General features: G+C 56.3%; 1 protein-coding gene across 4 annotated transcripts; it reads left to right on the forward strand.

Moving 5' to 3' along the window:
* The first annotated feature begins 4,503 nt into the window (after positions 1–4,503).
* Positions 4,504–15,850, forward strand: SLC12A9 (solute carrier family 12 member 9). 4 transcript variants are annotated; one of them, XM_045541475.1, is made up of 15 exons: positions 4,504–5,623; positions 6,185–6,292; positions 7,800–8,022; positions 8,207–8,341; positions 8,764–8,895; positions 9,268–9,576; positions 10,172–10,279; positions 10,387–10,498; positions 11,010–11,167; positions 11,274–11,356; positions 11,527–11,651; positions 11,802–11,994; positions 12,163–12,337; positions 12,508–12,654; positions 14,540–15,850. In XM_045541475.1, exons 3-15 carry the CDS (start codon positions 7,842–7,844, stop codon positions 15,427–15,429), a joined length of 2,748 nt encoding a protein of 915 aa, XP_045397431.1. In that variant the 5' UTR covers positions 4,504–5,623; positions 6,185–6,292; positions 7,800–7,841; the 3' UTR covers positions 15,430–15,850. The 4 variants fall into 4 exon arrangements, with proteins under 4 accessions (XP_045397431.1, XP_045397432.1, XP_045397430.1 ...); XM_045541476.1 differs by lacking the exons at positions 4,504–5,623; positions 6,185–6,292 and adding an exon at positions 7,016–7,672; XM_045541474.1 differs by lacking the exons at positions 4,504–5,623; positions 6,185–6,292 and having other exon boundaries at positions 7,016–8,022.
* Positions 15,851–15,925: the final 75 nt, after the last annotated feature.

Genomic DNA, 15,925 nt, shown 5'->3' on the forward strand with positions numbered 1-15,925 from the left:
CTGCCAGAGGTCACGATGCCAGGGCAGAGAGCTCAAGGACCATGGGTGAGCTCAAGGACCAGAGGTGAGTAAGGGCCAGCCTCAGGTCATTCCCTGGTTTTTCCAGGAGTGTTGGCTTGTCCTGAATGCCTTGGGGAACCTCTGAAGGGTTTTAGGTCAAGAAGCGACATCGTGGGGTTTGTAGAGAATGATCCCACTTGTACAAGTTAGGAGAATGGGTTGAAAGAGATAAGGGCTGAAGGCAGAAAAACCAGTGCAGCATCCAAGTGACAGTGTGGGCTTGAGCTCAAGTAGGGGTGTGTGTGTGTATGTGGGTGTGTGCGCGTGTGCGCTGTGTGCAATCAGGGGTGGATTCGAGAGATGTTAAGGAGCTAGAGTAGGCAGCACATGGAGCCTGGCTGTGGCAGTGAGAAAAACTGAAATCAAGGATGATTCAAGTTTAAAATCTCTGTGCACCATCCAGGCAGCCGGGCCAGAGGTCAACAAGGTCTGAACTGCACGGTCTGGAGCTCCAAGACTGCTTTCTGGCTGGAGACACAGGTTCGGGTGTTACTGGAATAGGGTGGTCCCCGAAGCCGTGGGGAGTAGGAGTGGAGGGTGTGGCAGAGATGCTACGGATTGGGAAGACCAGACTGAGGAAGACAAAAACAAACATTATCATGTTTAAATCGTCATCATCAGAACCTAGTTAGGGAGGCGGGATGGGTATAATCATGACATCTATTTTCAAGATGAAGAGATGGGTTCAGAAAAGTGACCTGTCAAATGCTCTCAGCAAGTAGATCCCCCCAGGCCAGCCTGACTTCCCTGTTGTGTTCTCCCACTGCTCTCTGCAGACAGAAGGGGCTCCCAGCCCCACCTCCAAGGACCTGTAAGATCCCACACCTTCTCCTCCTTCCTCTCTTACTCGCAGGGCCCAGGCCAGGCACGGCTGTTTCCCTCCCTCTGCCCTGGAGCCTTTCTCTTTCCACTGGCCCTGAAAGGGGTGTGATTTACCCCCTAACATTCCGTGGAGACTTTCCTACCCTGCCCCCACCCTTGCTGCTGGGGATAGAGGAAGGGACCCTGAGCATGATTGGAATAGCAGGGGGCTGAGAGAACCAGCTAGGAATGGCCATGAGCACCAGTGAGTTGGTAGGAGTGGGTGGAGCTCCCAGCAGAGGCAGGGACACCAGAAGGGGTGGAGGTGGGGAAGATGGACGCTAAGGGGCTTTGGCTGGAGGGGTGGGTGAGGGGAGTGGAAAGGTGGGGGACGAGGGGGGAGAGGTAATGGGAGGCTCATTGTCCCAGCAGGGGGAAGTCTTTTGTTTCCTCTCTTCCCCTGGCAGCCTGACAGGATATGAGGCCAAGCCCCCCCCATGCCAGCATCCCCCCACCCACTGGACGGGACTGTGGCCCTTCCCTTACCATTGTGTCCTTGACCTGAATGGGGGCGGGGTTGGCAGGAGGCGGGCTCTATGACAGACTATAAGGAGGACTATCTGTGGCTGGGCGCTAGGCTACCTGGGTCCTGAAGGGATAAGAAACCCTTGGGCTGGTTAGTGGTGCTTGGCAGGGCAAGATCTGTCTGTGGGGAGGAGCAGGAAGCCAGGCCGGGTGGGGCCAGCACAGAGGGTAGCAGGTCGGGCCGGGGGGAGGTAGGCTGGGCCCCCGGAGGAGATGACGCAGAGCTTCAGGCCTCTCCCAGCCCCCACTTTTCCAGCCTGGGGGCCAGAGAGCTCACCTGAACCTCGGGCCCCCTCACCCCACCCCACCCCCTCCATTCCCTAAGGTTGACATCACCCCACCAGGGCAGTAGGGATCTGGCAGAGCCCAGCAAGCTCAGGTGTCCCTCCTGGGCCTTCCACAGCCAGTTCCCTGGATGCTCTCCCTCCTCAGGATCCAGTGCTCTCCTCTAGCGACCCTGGAATTTCATCCCTCCCCTCCGCTGCCTCCTGGGCCAGTTTGCTCCATCAGCTGTTCCTGCAGGAAGGGCGCCCTGCTCAGCTCTGCCTCTCCTTCCCGAGCCTTTTGTTTGCCGGGTCTGCAGGAAATTGTAGGGGCGGTGGCCACGGGCTCATCTGCCCCTGGGAGCTGGGGGAGGGGGTTCCAGATTCACCAGACTTAATCCTGGGGGGCTCACGGCGGAGTCGGGGGCGGGGCAGGGGGATCTCCAGGGAATTAGCATTTAAGGTCTAACTCTGAGTGGAGCACCCGCGGGCTAGGCAGATTGGACATGCTTGTCCTCAAGGGGCTGGACCCAGTATATGTGCGTGTTTGAGGATCTGGGATCCCTAGAACTGGAGGCTGGGCGGACACCCTGAGGTCACCTAATAGGTTAACAGGGGCGTTGACACCGGGGGAGGAAAACCTAGATACTAAATCCCAAAACCTCGTCTTACACGCCTCCGGTCCTGAGGATCCCAAGAGGCAGGGAGGCAGGTCAGACCAAGCAGTCTCTGAAACTTAGTTTATTATCTTTTCCCTTAAAAAATGGTGGAGAGGAGGACCAGCACGTAGCCCGAGAATTCGCGCCTTCCCAGGACGCAACCGCAGAAAAGGCGGCTGCGTGGGCGCTCTGGCGGGCCGGCGTCCTCTCGTTGGTTGCCCTCTCTCTGAAGCCTCCCTGGGCGCCGCCATCTTCCCTTTCCAGCAGTCACGTGAGCAGTCAGCCCTAGGCCGCCGACTGGTGGCGGTCTGGAGGATCCCGGAGGGTTCCAGAACCCCCACACAAGCCAGTCAGTGAATGGTTCTTGAGGGCCCGCGCTGTTCGAGGAGCCTGGAGTTTGGGCAGTGAAGAAAACAGAAGCTCCTGTTTTGTGAAGCTTAACTTTCTATTGGGAGTAGGCAGTAGGCAGTCAATGAACAAGATAAGTAAATGATTTATGTTGGGTGGTATTGAGTGCTTTGGAGGAAAAAAATACGAAGGGGGCATGGGGCGGAGAGTGTGGTTCAACTTTAAATGGGATTAGCGGGAAAGATTTCACTAAGAAGATAATATTTGGGTCCAGAGGACCTCAAGGAGGCTCATGCCCAGTGAACCCCAGAGCGTTCTTGGGTTAGTCTGAGGACCAGCCAGGAGGAACCCAGGGGGTGAGAAGAGGGAGGTGAGCTGGGGAGCCCAGCTCTGGTAGGACTTTAGAGGTCTATAAAATGTATAGACCACTCTGAAGGAAAGGAGATGTTATTAATACTTATGCCAAGGCAACAGGCATAAACCAGGACTGTAGTTGGTGAAGATAAAGGGCCTTTGGCTTTTACTTTGAGGAAAATGGCAAGCCATTGGAGAGTTTTGAAAAGGGAAGTGTTGGGGACTGATAATTGTGGTAACAACGTCATTCTAACTGCTGTTGAGAATTGACTGTAGGAACAAGTACAGAAGCCAGAAAACCAGTTGTGATAATGATAACACAGACAAGAGATGACTGTGGCTTGACCAGGGGGGTAAGATGTGGTTGGATACTGGTTATATCTTAAAAGTAGAGGCAAAAGGAATTGCTGATGGGTTGGATGGTGGGTATGACAGAATATTCAAACACAGCCTCAAAGTTTCTGGCTGGAGCAGCTGGAAAGATGGGACAAGAGGAGTAGGGTGTTGGGGGTAAGTTTAGTTGTTTGTTTTTGGACATACCAAGTTTGAGTTGCACATTTGATGTCTGTTGTTGGACATACAGTCTGAAGTTCAGAGTAGAGGTCTGGAGATACACCCTTGGGGGCACTATTAACTAGGTGGTATTTAAAACTATGAAATTGGATGAGATCACCAAGGGATTAGGTGTAAGTGGTGAAAAGAAGTCTGAGCACTGAGCTTCCCATTCTCAGTGGAGCTTCCATTCCATAATGGCCTCTTGGCTGTTACTCCAACAACACCTAGGGGTGCTCCAAAGTTAGGATGAGAGATGGGGAGGAACCAACAGAGGAGACCGAGCAGGAAGAAATCCACGAGTGTGTGGTCCGAGCAGCCAGGTGAGGCAAGTGTTTTGAGAAGGTAATGAACAAGTCTATCAAATGATGCTGGTAGTTTAGTAAAATGAGGACTGGAACAGAGGTCATTGTGTTGACCAAGTAGAAGTCACTGGTGACTAGGTGAGCAGTTTCCCTTTTGCTGAAGGGCAAAAGCCTAAGTGTAGTTGGCTTAAGAAGAAATGAGGGGAGGCTGAGGTGGGCGGATCGTTTGAGCTCAGGAGTTCGAGACCAGCCTGAGCAAAAGCGAGACTCCATCTCTACTAAAAAAATAGAAAGTAATTATATGGACAACTCCACTTGATCTTAGCTAAAAGACCGAGAAGCCATGGACAACTAAAAATATATATATTATATATATAAAAAATTAGCTGGGCATGGTGGCGCATGCCTGTAGTCCCAGCTACTCAGGAGGCTGAGGCAGGAGGATGGCTTGAGCCCAGGAGTTTGAGGTTGCTGTGAGCTAGGCTGACACCATGGCACTCTAGCTTGGGCAACAGAGTGAGACTGTCTCAAAAAAAAAAAAGAAATGAGGGTTATCAACTCTGGGGGTGGGGAGGGCAGGAAATTTTTAAAAAAAGGAAAAGAAGAATTGAGAGGAGTGGATTAGAAACAGCTGGTATAGACAACTTATCTAAAGAGTTTTGACATAAAGAAGAACAATAAAGAATGGAGTGATAGCTGGTAGTGAATATAATCAAAATCTTTTTTTTTCTTTATAAGACAAGAAATAAAGCCTATTTGTGTACTGACGGGAATAATCCAATGGAAAGAAAAAACAAGAAGATGAGTTGGGACTTAGTGCACAGTGGCAAGTTAACTTTAGGTGGTAGCAAGATCAGTTTGTCCCCAGTAACAGGAGGGAGAGCAGAGCAAACAGCACTGATGCAGGTGGGGGATGGGATTGGGCAGAAGGGAGCTTTTAAAGTGTATTCTGATGGCTTCTGTTTTCTTAATGAAATAGGAAGCATAACAAAGAGCTGAGAGTGGAAATGGCACAAGGATGCATTGGAGGATCAGAGAGAGGAGTGAAAAATTGAATCTAGGGGTATGGGAGAGTGAATGGACCAGAGAGATGTCCAGATGCTGGGCAGCATTAATAACCCTTGGGCAGCATTAACGACCCGCTTGAGGTTCAAGGTCATAAATTTGAAATGAGACTGGTTGTCATGGTTGGGTGTTTTCTCCAGCCACATTCAGCTGCTTGGGACAGGCTGAATGAGTTTACCAGGTGTGTGGTTTTGCCAGACAGTATAATAAAGGGAGGGAGGTGCAAGGGGGCTGAAGGTATATGTAGGTAGGGGAGTGCTTATGTTTGACCAGCCTTGCCAGGTCTGTGCAGCCCAATTTACAGGGAATCCTTGCACCCTTGGTATTTGCTCACCCTCGGCTGCCTCCAGCAAGAACCCCCTACCCTTGCGTCCTCGATATCTGCTCTTAGTAATTTTCCATCCAGTGACCTCCCCCGGCCCGATTCTGCTAGTTGGCTATAAACCCCCAGCTGTCTTTGCCGTATTCTGAGTTGAGTCCGATCTCTCTTCCCTATTGCAGCAGCCTCGATGCCCATCCAAATAGTCCTCAATAAAGTCTGCCTTACTGTTTTAACAAGCGTCCAGTTACATTTTTTCTTTAACAGGGGTACTAGAAGAGGTGAGCTGAGGAGGAGGAGCTGCAATTATAGGTAAAGACAAAGTCCAGGGCACAGCCAATGGGGTAACCAGGTAGGGTGGAGGGTGAGATTTATGGGGAAGCACAGTTAAGCGACGGGCCAGGGTGTTGGAAGTCTCATCAATGTGAACACCAAAAATTGTGAGGTGTGTGCAGCAGGGCAGCAGAGATGACCACTGAAAATGCCAAAGATTAACTGCTCATGTGAGCTCTCACTGGCAAAGCCACGCTCGGGCTGGTTTGAGCCCCTTCCTCTTCCGGGAAATATTACAGATAACCTACAGCCAAAGGAGGGTGGCAGGAAAAGCTGTGTTCATTTCCTGAGGCTCCAATGACAGTGTGACCATAAGAAACAGCATAAATTACTGAATCTCGTCAATGTTCAATCTCCTAATCTGAAAAATTGAGATAATAGCAATACCTACCTCACATAGCAGTTATGCATATTTAATGCAGGACTGTAGGCAAAGAATAATTTGGTGAACATTCAGGCATTGTTCTAAAGTGCCTAGTAGCTCACTGAACTGTCACAGCAACCTTAGGAGGGAGGTTCTACTTTATCCCCGTTTTACAGGTCAGGGAACGTTGGCAGGCGGTGCCGCTGTTGATGGGACCTGTGAAGGGTGAGGAGGGAGTCCCAGCTTTCAAGTTGGGTTCACAAGTTCCATGATTTCTGCTGGAGGTGAGAACACTGCGCCGGGAGGCACGAAAGCACTGGACAATGCTGATCGACGGCGGCCTGCGCCTCGGGGGCTCCGGACCCGATCTGCGGCCAATGGCTCCCTCCGGTGGCGGAAGCGAGGAGCGCAGTCGGAGGGCTGGATCGGTCGCGAGGGGAGGGTCTCCGCGGGGATAACGGGCGAGGCCGGGACCCGGCGGACGTTCCTGGCCTTAGAGAGGCTGGAGGACCCGGGAAGGCGCCAACCTCTGTGGCTTGGAGTTCCCAGCAGCGCACCTGGCCAGGTGTCGCGGCCCCGCCCACCTCCAGGCCGCCCTCCGCCGTCCTCGCACGCCCATTTCAGGAGTGGGTCCAGTGCGCGCGGCGGCGCCCGTTGGCATCAGGGTGATGGGGCTGTAGGACCCGTGGCCCACACCCTGCCGGAGATGCATGTCTGTAGGGCAAGCCGGGCGGCATCGCGGGCGCACGTGGGGCCAGAGGCGCGGGGCGGGGGGGGGGGGAGCGCCGAGGGGCGGGGCCTCCTGGGGCGCGCCCACGGGGCGGGGCCCAGCCGGGACCAATGGCGCTCGGGCGCTGCGGGGGCAGGCTCCGGGCCTGGCATCCCGGTAGCCGCAGCCGTCTTTTCCGGCCCCGCGCGCCCTCCGCCCGAGGCGGATCCCTCCGGCTCGCGGGGATCGCCCCGGAGCGGCTGCGTCCTCCGGGTGGGTGAGTGAGCGCCCCGCGGCACCGGGCTGTGGGGTGCACCCGGCCGGGGAGGAGGAGACCTTGGCCCCCCCGCACCCTGCTGCCGGAGCAGTGGGCAGGAGCCGGCTCGGGGGAGGAGGACGCGGGGGACCTTGTGTTGCGCTATGAGAGCCGGCCTGTGTTTCTGTTTTGGTGATCGAGGGGTGTGTCTGGGTTTGTAGAGTTTTGGGGGGCGCCTCCTGTGGATGACAGGAATCTGGGAGGCAAAGAAGAGGAGGAGGGGACTTGAGATGGCTTGAGAGAGAGGCTCGGTGGAGGGTGGGGCTTTGGGAGATTTGGAAGTTTCTTGATGCCTGCGGGCAAGGTGATTGCCTGGGGGGACTTGGGAGGGGCGGCGCAGGACTCAGGAGGAGTGGGTGAGGAAGGCTTTCTGCCGGTAACTTACTTCCCTTTTGAGGGGTTTGCTTCCTCTTGTACTGCTAGTTAAGGAGCAAGAGGCTGGAGAAGCCTGTGCTGCCAGAAGGTCTTTCCCCCTTTCCAGAATCGGTGCCATCCATCTGTAGTCTCAGGGACATGTGGGAAGGGGTGGACCCCAGGAGCTGGGAGGGCCCTGACACCCATGCAGAGGGGCTTTGGGTCCACCTTTGTGGGGCAGTGGCTGGGACCATCTGCAGCCCCACAGGCTCGTTTGAGTTTCTGGTAAGCAGCGTGTGTGCGAGTGTGTCCTTGCAGCTCTCCCTTTTGCGAAGGGTTCTGGGTGTTTGATTAGAGGAGTTTTGGGGGGCTCCGTGGGGCTGCTTTCCATACATCACAATCTCTCTTACAGGCCTCCTAACCCATCTGTGGCTTCCTCTGCCTGCGCTCAGCCATGGCCAGCGAGAGCTCTCCTCTGTTGGCCTACCGGCTCCTGGGGGAGGAGGGGGCTGCCTTCTCTGCCAATGGGGCCGGGGGTCCTGGAGGGCCATCTGCCCGGAAGCTGTCCACCTTCCTGGGTGTGGTGGTGCCCACTGTCCTGTCCATGTTCAGTATAGTTGTCTTCCTGAGGATTGGTGAGTGGGTGGTCTGGGCACTTACTCACGTGGGAAGTGGTGGGGGAGGAGCCCTGGATGAAAGGCTTGGGGGGGGCCTCCCTGTGGGCTCATGTGTAGCTCTGCCTTGGAGCTCTGCTGGCCAGTGAAGTGGGCATGGAGGGGTGTGAGCCCCATGTGACCTGATTTGCCACTCGTGCCCTAGGGTTTGTGGTGGGGCACGCTGGGCTGCTGCAGGCGTTGGCCATGCTGCTGGTTGCCTACTTCATCCTGGTGCTCACTGTCCTCTCGGTCTGCGCCATCGCCACCAATGGAGCCGTGCAGGGGGGTGGAGCCTACTGTATCCTCCAACATCAGTGGAATGGGGTCTGGGCTGTTCTGTCTGGGAGGGTGTGGACAGAGCCAGTACCCTCCATCTGCTCAGGAGCAGGGCTAGGTTTAATGAATGTCCAGTAGGCAGGCTGGTATGGTGAAGGGGACTAACACTGCCCTACGTGTTACTGTCACTTTCTAGTTGCCTAACAATCTTGTTAATTAGCTAGTGATCATTTTACAGATGAGGAGACTGGAGTTCCCACTTGTGCAAAGCCACGTGGCTAGGGGCTAGCTGCACTGGCCAGACGCATTGCCTCAGGGAGCAGTCCTGCATGTGCAGGAAGACAGGCCCGGAGGCCATCTATGGAGTGCTCTGTGCTATGGCCCCTTCCTCATGTCCCTTTCAGTTTTCTTTCCCTTAACACTCACCCCTGCTTCTGCTTTTAGTCATGATTAGCCGGACCCTGGGGCCTGAGGTCGGGGGCAGCATTGGCCTCATGTTCTACCTGGCGAACGTCTGTGGCTGTGCCGTCTCCCTGCTGGGACTCGTGGAAGCCGTGCTCGATGTCTTCGGGGCTGGTCTGTGCTCTCTCCACCCAGTCTAGGCAGCTCTGCGGGTCTGGGACTGTGGGATTGTGAAGGAGAAAGTCCCATCCAGGAGAGGGGCAAAGCAAGTCACTACCTGGGCTTTCTCGAGCTCCTGCTGTGTGGCCAGCCTCCTGCAGGAGATGGAGGCATCTCCGAGATTGGCCCTGCCCACAAGGAGCTTTCATCTAGTTGGGGAGACCACCAGGGAGAGCTAAAATGCCAGGGTAGAGTTGAGGGGAAGGGGACGATGGCCTCTCTGACAGCAGGTGGGCAGAAGGGGGTCTCCTCTTGCTTTGGGTCATGGTTGGGACTCGGTCCGTCCTTAGGGTCAGGCTTTCTAACTCCATCCTTGCCTCTCTCCAGATGCCACAGGGTCCGGTGGGCTCCGGGTCCTGCCCCAGGGCTATGGCTGGAGCCTGCTCTACGGTTCCCTGCTGCTGGGCCTCGTTGGTGGGGTCTGCACGCTGGGAGCTGGCCTCTACGCCCGGGCCTCCTTCCTTACATTCCTGCTGGTCTCCGGCTCCCTGGCCTCCGTGCTGGTCAGCTTTGTGGCTGTGGGGCCCAGGGACATCCCCCTGCCTCCTCGGCCTGGCCCCAATGGCTCTTCCCTGCCACCCTGGTTTGGCCACTTCACCGGCTTTAACAGCAGCACCCTGAAGGACAACCTTGGTGGTGAGCTGGGCACTGCGGTGCCAGGGTTCTTGGGCGAGGGGTGGGCATGAGTGAGGGCCGGGCCCTTAGAATCCTTGGATGAGAACAGGTGTCAGAAGGAAGCTGGGGGTAGGAGTCCGGACCTCAGAGCAGTGCAGTTTGATTCAAATCTGCCTGCCCAGCATGTGTTTGTCCAGTGGGGCATGAAAGAGCCTCCAAGCCAGTCTCTGCCTTAGAGGAAGTTGAGTTCTAGCTTGGGAGAATTCAGGAAACAAATAGCACAAGCGTGAGTCAAGCGGACAAGCATGGCCCCGGGGGTCCAGAGTGGGGGCCCAACTGTGGCTGGGGAGGGCAGGAGCTTGGGGGCTGGAAGTGGCCTGAGGCAGCAGGGAGGGCAGGCATCTCAGGAAAGAGCGTGGGTGAGGGCCTGGAGGGAGGGACAGAAGGGGGCGATGAGTCCGGCCAACCCAGGGCCAGTGTGGGCTAGGCTGGGGTCTGGTGACATGGCGGAGGGAGGCACGGGGTGGGGACTGAGGAGCGGGTGGCAGCACCAAGGGGCCTGGAGCCCTAAGAGGAATGCTGACATCCTCTCCTCTCGGGGGACAATCTCGCTCAGCTGGCTACGCTGAGGACTACACCACGGGGGCCATGATGACCTTTGCCAGCGTCTTTGCTGTCCTCTTTAATGGCTGCACAGGCATCATGGCTGGGGCCAACATGTCAGGTGAGCGTCCCCCCCGCCACCTCCTGGGGGGGTGGGGGTGCCACCCAGAGGGACCTAGGGGGCCGGCAGGAGGGCTGACCTCTCTCCCTCTGCTCTCCTCCCTCCAGGAGAGCTGAAGGACCCCAGCCGGGCGATTCCCCTGGGCACGATTATCGCTGTCGCCTATACCTTTTTCATCTATATCCTGCTTTTCTTCCTCTCCAGCTTCACCTGTGACAGGTACCTGGAGAGGATGGGATTGGGTGTCACAGGAAGGTGTGTGCCTGGGCCACCAAGGGCAGCACAGGCTGGGAGCAAGTACCCAGGTTGTTGGGGTGAAGGGAAAAAAGGGGAGAGATGGAGCTCCTGCCACTGATGAGGAGAGCTGGCTGCATGGGGACGGCCACCTGGTAGCCAGTGGCTGCCGTGGACCTGGTGCTGTTGGAGGCACTCAGTTTGGGGGTGGGGGTGGGGATGGCTTTCTAGTCAATTTGCATTTCCACAAATATTTGGCCTCTCATGCATGTACTGTTGGGAACGACCACTGGGTAATTAACTCAAAGGCAGCCCAAAGGTAACCAATGAATGGTGTATCCCTTTAGCACGTTTGCTGTGTTACTCCGAGTTTTGAGATGGGGGCTGGATCAGTTGTGAGTACCCAGCTCCTAACCACACAGTGTCGTGGGCACTTCCCTTACAAGGGCCCTGCAATGGATGGTTATCTGTGTCCACCCCCTTCCCTCCCTCCTAGGACCCTGCTGCAAAAAGACTATGGGTTCTTCCGTGCCATCAGCCTGTGGCCACCATTGGTGTTGATTGGCATCTATGCCACGTCACTCTCGGCATCCATGAGCTCACTCATAGGCGCCTCTCGCATCCTCCACGCCCTGGCCCGGGATGACCTCTTTGGTGTGTTCTTCTCTGCTTCCTTGCTGGCTCTAAGCGTGCCCTCCTGCGTCTGTCTCAGTCCCGCTTGGCCCAGGCTGATGTGTCTGCTGTGATTCTGTTTTTACAGGAGTGATCTTGGCACCAGCCAAGGTTGTGTCCCGAGGGGGAAACCCCTGGGGGGCTGTACTGTATTCCTGGGGCCTAGTGCAGGTGAGCCTAAATCTTTAAGGGGCCCTTCCCCTCACCCCACCAGCTGGCAGGATAGGGGTAGGGGTTTTAGACATGGGGTGGGAGATGTGTATGAAAAAGCAGATATGTTGGCACTTTGTCGGGGTGCACTGGTACTTTGGATCAATGCCTGCTTGTTGATCCCTGCCCAGCTGGTGCTCCTTGCTGGGAAGCTGAACACACTGGCCGCTGTAGTCACCGTCTTCTACTTGGTGGCCTATGCTGCAGTGGACCTGTCCTGCCTGAGCTTGGAGTGGGCCTCAGCCCCCAACTTCCGGTGAGCGACTACAAGGCCTGTGTCCCCAGAGAGAAGGAGGGAGGAATGGGAAGGACTCACAGCCAGGGACTGGGGCTGGGGATGGGGGCAGGTAGCCAGGTGCTTGGGGCACACCCTGAGTTCCCTTCCTTCTGCCCTCCACCTACCTAGCCCCACCTTCAGCCTGTTCTCCTGGCATACCTGCCTGCTGGGCGTGGCCTCCTGTCTGCTCATGATGTTTCTCATCAGCCCCGGGGCCGCCGGCGGCTCCCTGCTCCTCATGGGCCTGCTTTCTGCCCTGCTCACGGCTCGTGGGGGCCCCAGCAGCTGGGGCTATGTCAGCCAGGCCTTGCTTTTCCACCAGGTTAGGGGAGCTCCAAGGGTGGTGGGGAGTGGGGAGGCAGTCTGGGAAAGCCCCCTGCCCAGGGTGCCCCATTTTCCATGGCTGGAGTTGGGGGTTCCTATCCGAGAGGTGCTGGATGGGGCTATCCGTTGGGGCCCCTTCTCCCCACCACCTCCTCCCTGTCCCCAGGTGCGAAAGTACCTGCTCCGGCTGGACGTCCGGAAGGATCACGTGAAGTTCTGGCGGCCCCAGCTCCTGCTCCTGGTGGGAAACCCCCGGGGTGCCCTACCTCTGCTGCGGTTGGCCAACCAGCTCAAGAAAGGGGGACTCTACGTGCTGGGGCATGTCACCCTGGGAGACCTCGGTGCGTCACCCTCCCTCTTGGTCCCATCTATCCTCTCCCCTTTCCTCCCAGAGCCCAGTGACCCTCCAACCAGCCCTAGCCCTGGCCTGGCCCATTTGGGATTTGGACTCTAGGACAGTGAGTGAGTCTGGCCAACTTTGGCTGCCTTCCTTTCCATCCCTTCTCCGCAGACTCCCTGCCCTCAGACCCTGTGCAGCCACAGTACGGGGCGTGGCTGAGCCTGGTGGACCGGGCCCAGGTGAAGGCCTTTGTGGACCTGACCCTCTCACCCTCCGTGCGCCAGGGAGCTCAGCATCTGCTGCGAATCTCAGGCCTGGGTGAGCCGCTTCCCTCTTCTGAAGAATAAACCACAGATTGCAAATTGCAAAAAGCCCTCAATCCAGTACAGATAAGACCGGAGTACAGATAAGGCCCTGCTCAAAGATAACAGCAGCAGTGTGCGACAAGATCTAATAGGATAAGCTAAGGACTAGCACTGTTGCGGTTTTCTTTTCTTCTTGTTTTTTCTGAGCCAAAGGTTGGGGCATAGGCTCTGAAGAGCATATTTCTGGCGACAATTGGGAGCATTATTTGAGTCTTGGGCTGCCCCATCAAATCCGATGGTTTCTAACCACCGGAGTTCAGAAAATGGAGACCACTATGCATTGATGTGGCCAGTAAAGGTTTTGTGGAGAAATGGCAATTCGGCCTGGCCATGAGAAGACTGAGGAGTAAGGAGTGTGATGTGGCTCCCAGAGACCACAAAGATGCCGGAGGGCGTGTGGGGCTGACGTTGTGGATGGTGTGGAAGGTTCCAGCTCTTAGCGCTGAGGCCTCCAGGCTCTTCCAAATCCATGCGCAGCTTCCCACGCCCCCAATCCCGGGACAGTGACTGTCACCTAAGTGCATGCCATGCCTCCTCCACTTAGAACTGGCTAAAGGTCAACAGTGTTGGACATTGCTCTCTTCACTGTAAATCAGAACCCTGGAAAATGCTTAGGAGGGGTTGTGACTAGTTTCATTTGCAAGATCAGCTGGAGTTCACACCTGCCCAGACGTTTGGGGGTGTCATCAAGCATTATGAGCCCCAGAGCATCTGAGAGCCTGATCTTTCCCCAGCCCCACCTCTTTGTGCAAAGAGACCACTATGGTCATGAAACTTATCGTGTGGAAGATAATTCCAGTAAGAGGGAAAGCATTTCTTTTAAGTGGTAAATTCTCCTGACACATAGAGTTTGATTTACAGGTAGATTTTGAGCACTCTGTCTGTTTAATGAGAAGGGGTCTTAGGGGAGGTCTCCAAGTCTCCCTGTAAACTCAGCCCAGTTAAAGGTAGGGATTGTCTGATTCCACATTGGTTGCTCAAAAATTAAAAACCAGGAGCCCTCAGCAGGGACTTGGGACACTGTGGTTGGCACATGCCCAGCTCAGTGCCCCAGAGAATGGCCTCTTGCTGGGTGGAGGCAGACTGTAGTCACCTATTGCCCCAGTACTGGCCAGCCATGAGCCTTTGGGCCAGTGACTTCACCGCTTGGTGCCTCAGGTTCCTTATCTGTGAAAGAGGGAGTATAAATATTAATAGTACCTACCTCATAGCATTCCTTCAAGGTTCAGAGTTCAAATACGAAGTGCTTTCCATAGGACGTAGCCCTATGAGAAGCATGCAGATGTGAGCTATTTCTTCTCTGCGACCATGCCATTGACAGCCGTTATTAGGGCTCTGCAGTAGTGTTACAGAAACACACAGTGCAGCCCCCATCCATTTTCTTATCTTCTCCCAGCAGGGTCTGGGGTGCTGTTACCCCAGGGATTGACCATGAGCTTGACTGAGCAGAGCGTCTGGTTTGCTCGATGGAGTCTGACTCTTATCTTGAAAAGCGTGTGCTGCTTAAAGCTGGGAGCGAATAGCACCCTACCCTCCTTGGCTCGGCAGTGCTTATTAGTTATAAGAATCCTAAGGTGAACTCTGCCTATTTAAGTGCAGATTAGTCATGGAGATAATCAAATAAATGCATGTGAAAGTGTTTAGGAAAACTAAAAGTCATTATGCAAATGTGCATAATGTTGCCATAAGAGCCTGAGCACAGTGGGCATGTCATACCTTATGGCTGACACACATTGCTGTCAGCGTGTACGAGTGGGCGCATGTTAGCGTTCTGTAAACTCCGTCTGTGAGCCTGATTTCCTGTCTGTTTCTTTCTACCACCCTCCCTCTGCCCCCAGGTGGCATGAAGCCCAACACGCTGGTTCTGGGTTTCTACGATGACACGCCACCACAAGACCATTTCCTGGCAGATCCAGCTTTCTCTGAGCCTGTGGACAGCACCAGGGAGGGTGGGTCCCCAGCCTTGAGCACCTTGTTTCCTCCACCCCGGGCTCCTGGGAGTCCCCGGGCGCTCAGTCCCCAGGACTACGTGGCCACTGTGGCAGATGCCCTCAAGATGAACAAGAATGTGGTTCTGGCCCGAGCCTGTGGGGACTTGCCCCCTGAGCGGCTGAGCCGGGGGTCTGGGGGGACCTCTCAGTTGCATCACGTGGACGTGTGGCCCCTCAACCTGCTTCGGCCCCGGGGTGGGCCCGGCTACGTGGACGTCTGTGGCCTCTTCTTGCTGCAGATGGCAACCATCTTGGGCATGGTGCCTGCTTGGCACAGTGCCCGGCTAAGGATCTTCCTGTGCCTGGGGCCTCGGGAGGCCCCTGGGGCGGCCGAGGGGCGACTCCGGGCACTGCTGAGCAAACTGAGGATCCGGGCAGAGGTGCAGGAGGTGGTGTGGGGTGAGGGGGCTGGAGCCCCGGCCCCAGAAGAGGAGGAGGAGGGGGACTTTGTGAACAGTGGGCTGGGAGACACCGAAGCAGAAGCTCTGGCACGCAGTGCCAACGCCCTCGTTCGGGCCCAGCAGGGGCGAGGGACAGGAGGAGGGCCCGGTGGGCCCGAGGCTGGCAGGGATGACGTGGGGCCTGCCACGGCTCTCACTTTCCTATACCTGCCTCGGCCGCCTGCGGATCCCGCCCGCTACCCCCACTACCTGGCGCTGCTGGAGACTCTGAGCCATGACCTCGGCCCCACGCTGCTCATCCATGGTGTCACCCCTGTCACCTGCACTGATCTTTGAGGCCCCTAACTCCAGGGGTGGGTAGAGGTCCCAGGCCCTTGCCCCATCCTGATTCCTGGAGGAGGACGACCAGGCAGAAGAGCAGGAGGGAAGCACCGCCTCCTGCTGGCCCTGCCCTTGGGACACGGAGCCTCGCAGGGATTTTAAGGGGATCCTGGGCTCAGGCATCTCCTTTGGTAGAGGGACCCCGGTGCACTAATGTGGGGCGCTGTCCCCACCAAGCAGGGGAAGGAGTCTGCAGCCTCCCGGGCTGGCCTCCCTTCACTGGTGCCTTGGCTCGAGGGGCTGGGTCTCCTCCGCGACTCTAGGCTACCTCAGTCTCCCCATCCTCGCCAGACTCACCGGCCCACGCGGGGTGGCGAAGTTTGTTCTGTTTTATTTTTCTAACTCTGCTGACCATGAATAAAAGACCAAAAGACTACGGGCTGGCTGAGCTTTGCTGGCGGGTAGGTGAGGGAGGCGGGTGGGGACCCAGGCTCCGCAGTGAGGCTGCCAC

The sequence above is a fragment of the Lemur catta genome, chromosome 2 (assembly GCF_020740605.2).
Source record: "Lemur catta isolate mLemCat1 chromosome 2, mLemCat1.pri, whole genome shotgun sequence".
Classification (NCBI taxonomy): Eukaryota; Metazoa; Chordata; class Mammalia; order Primates; family Lemuridae; genus Lemur; species Lemur catta.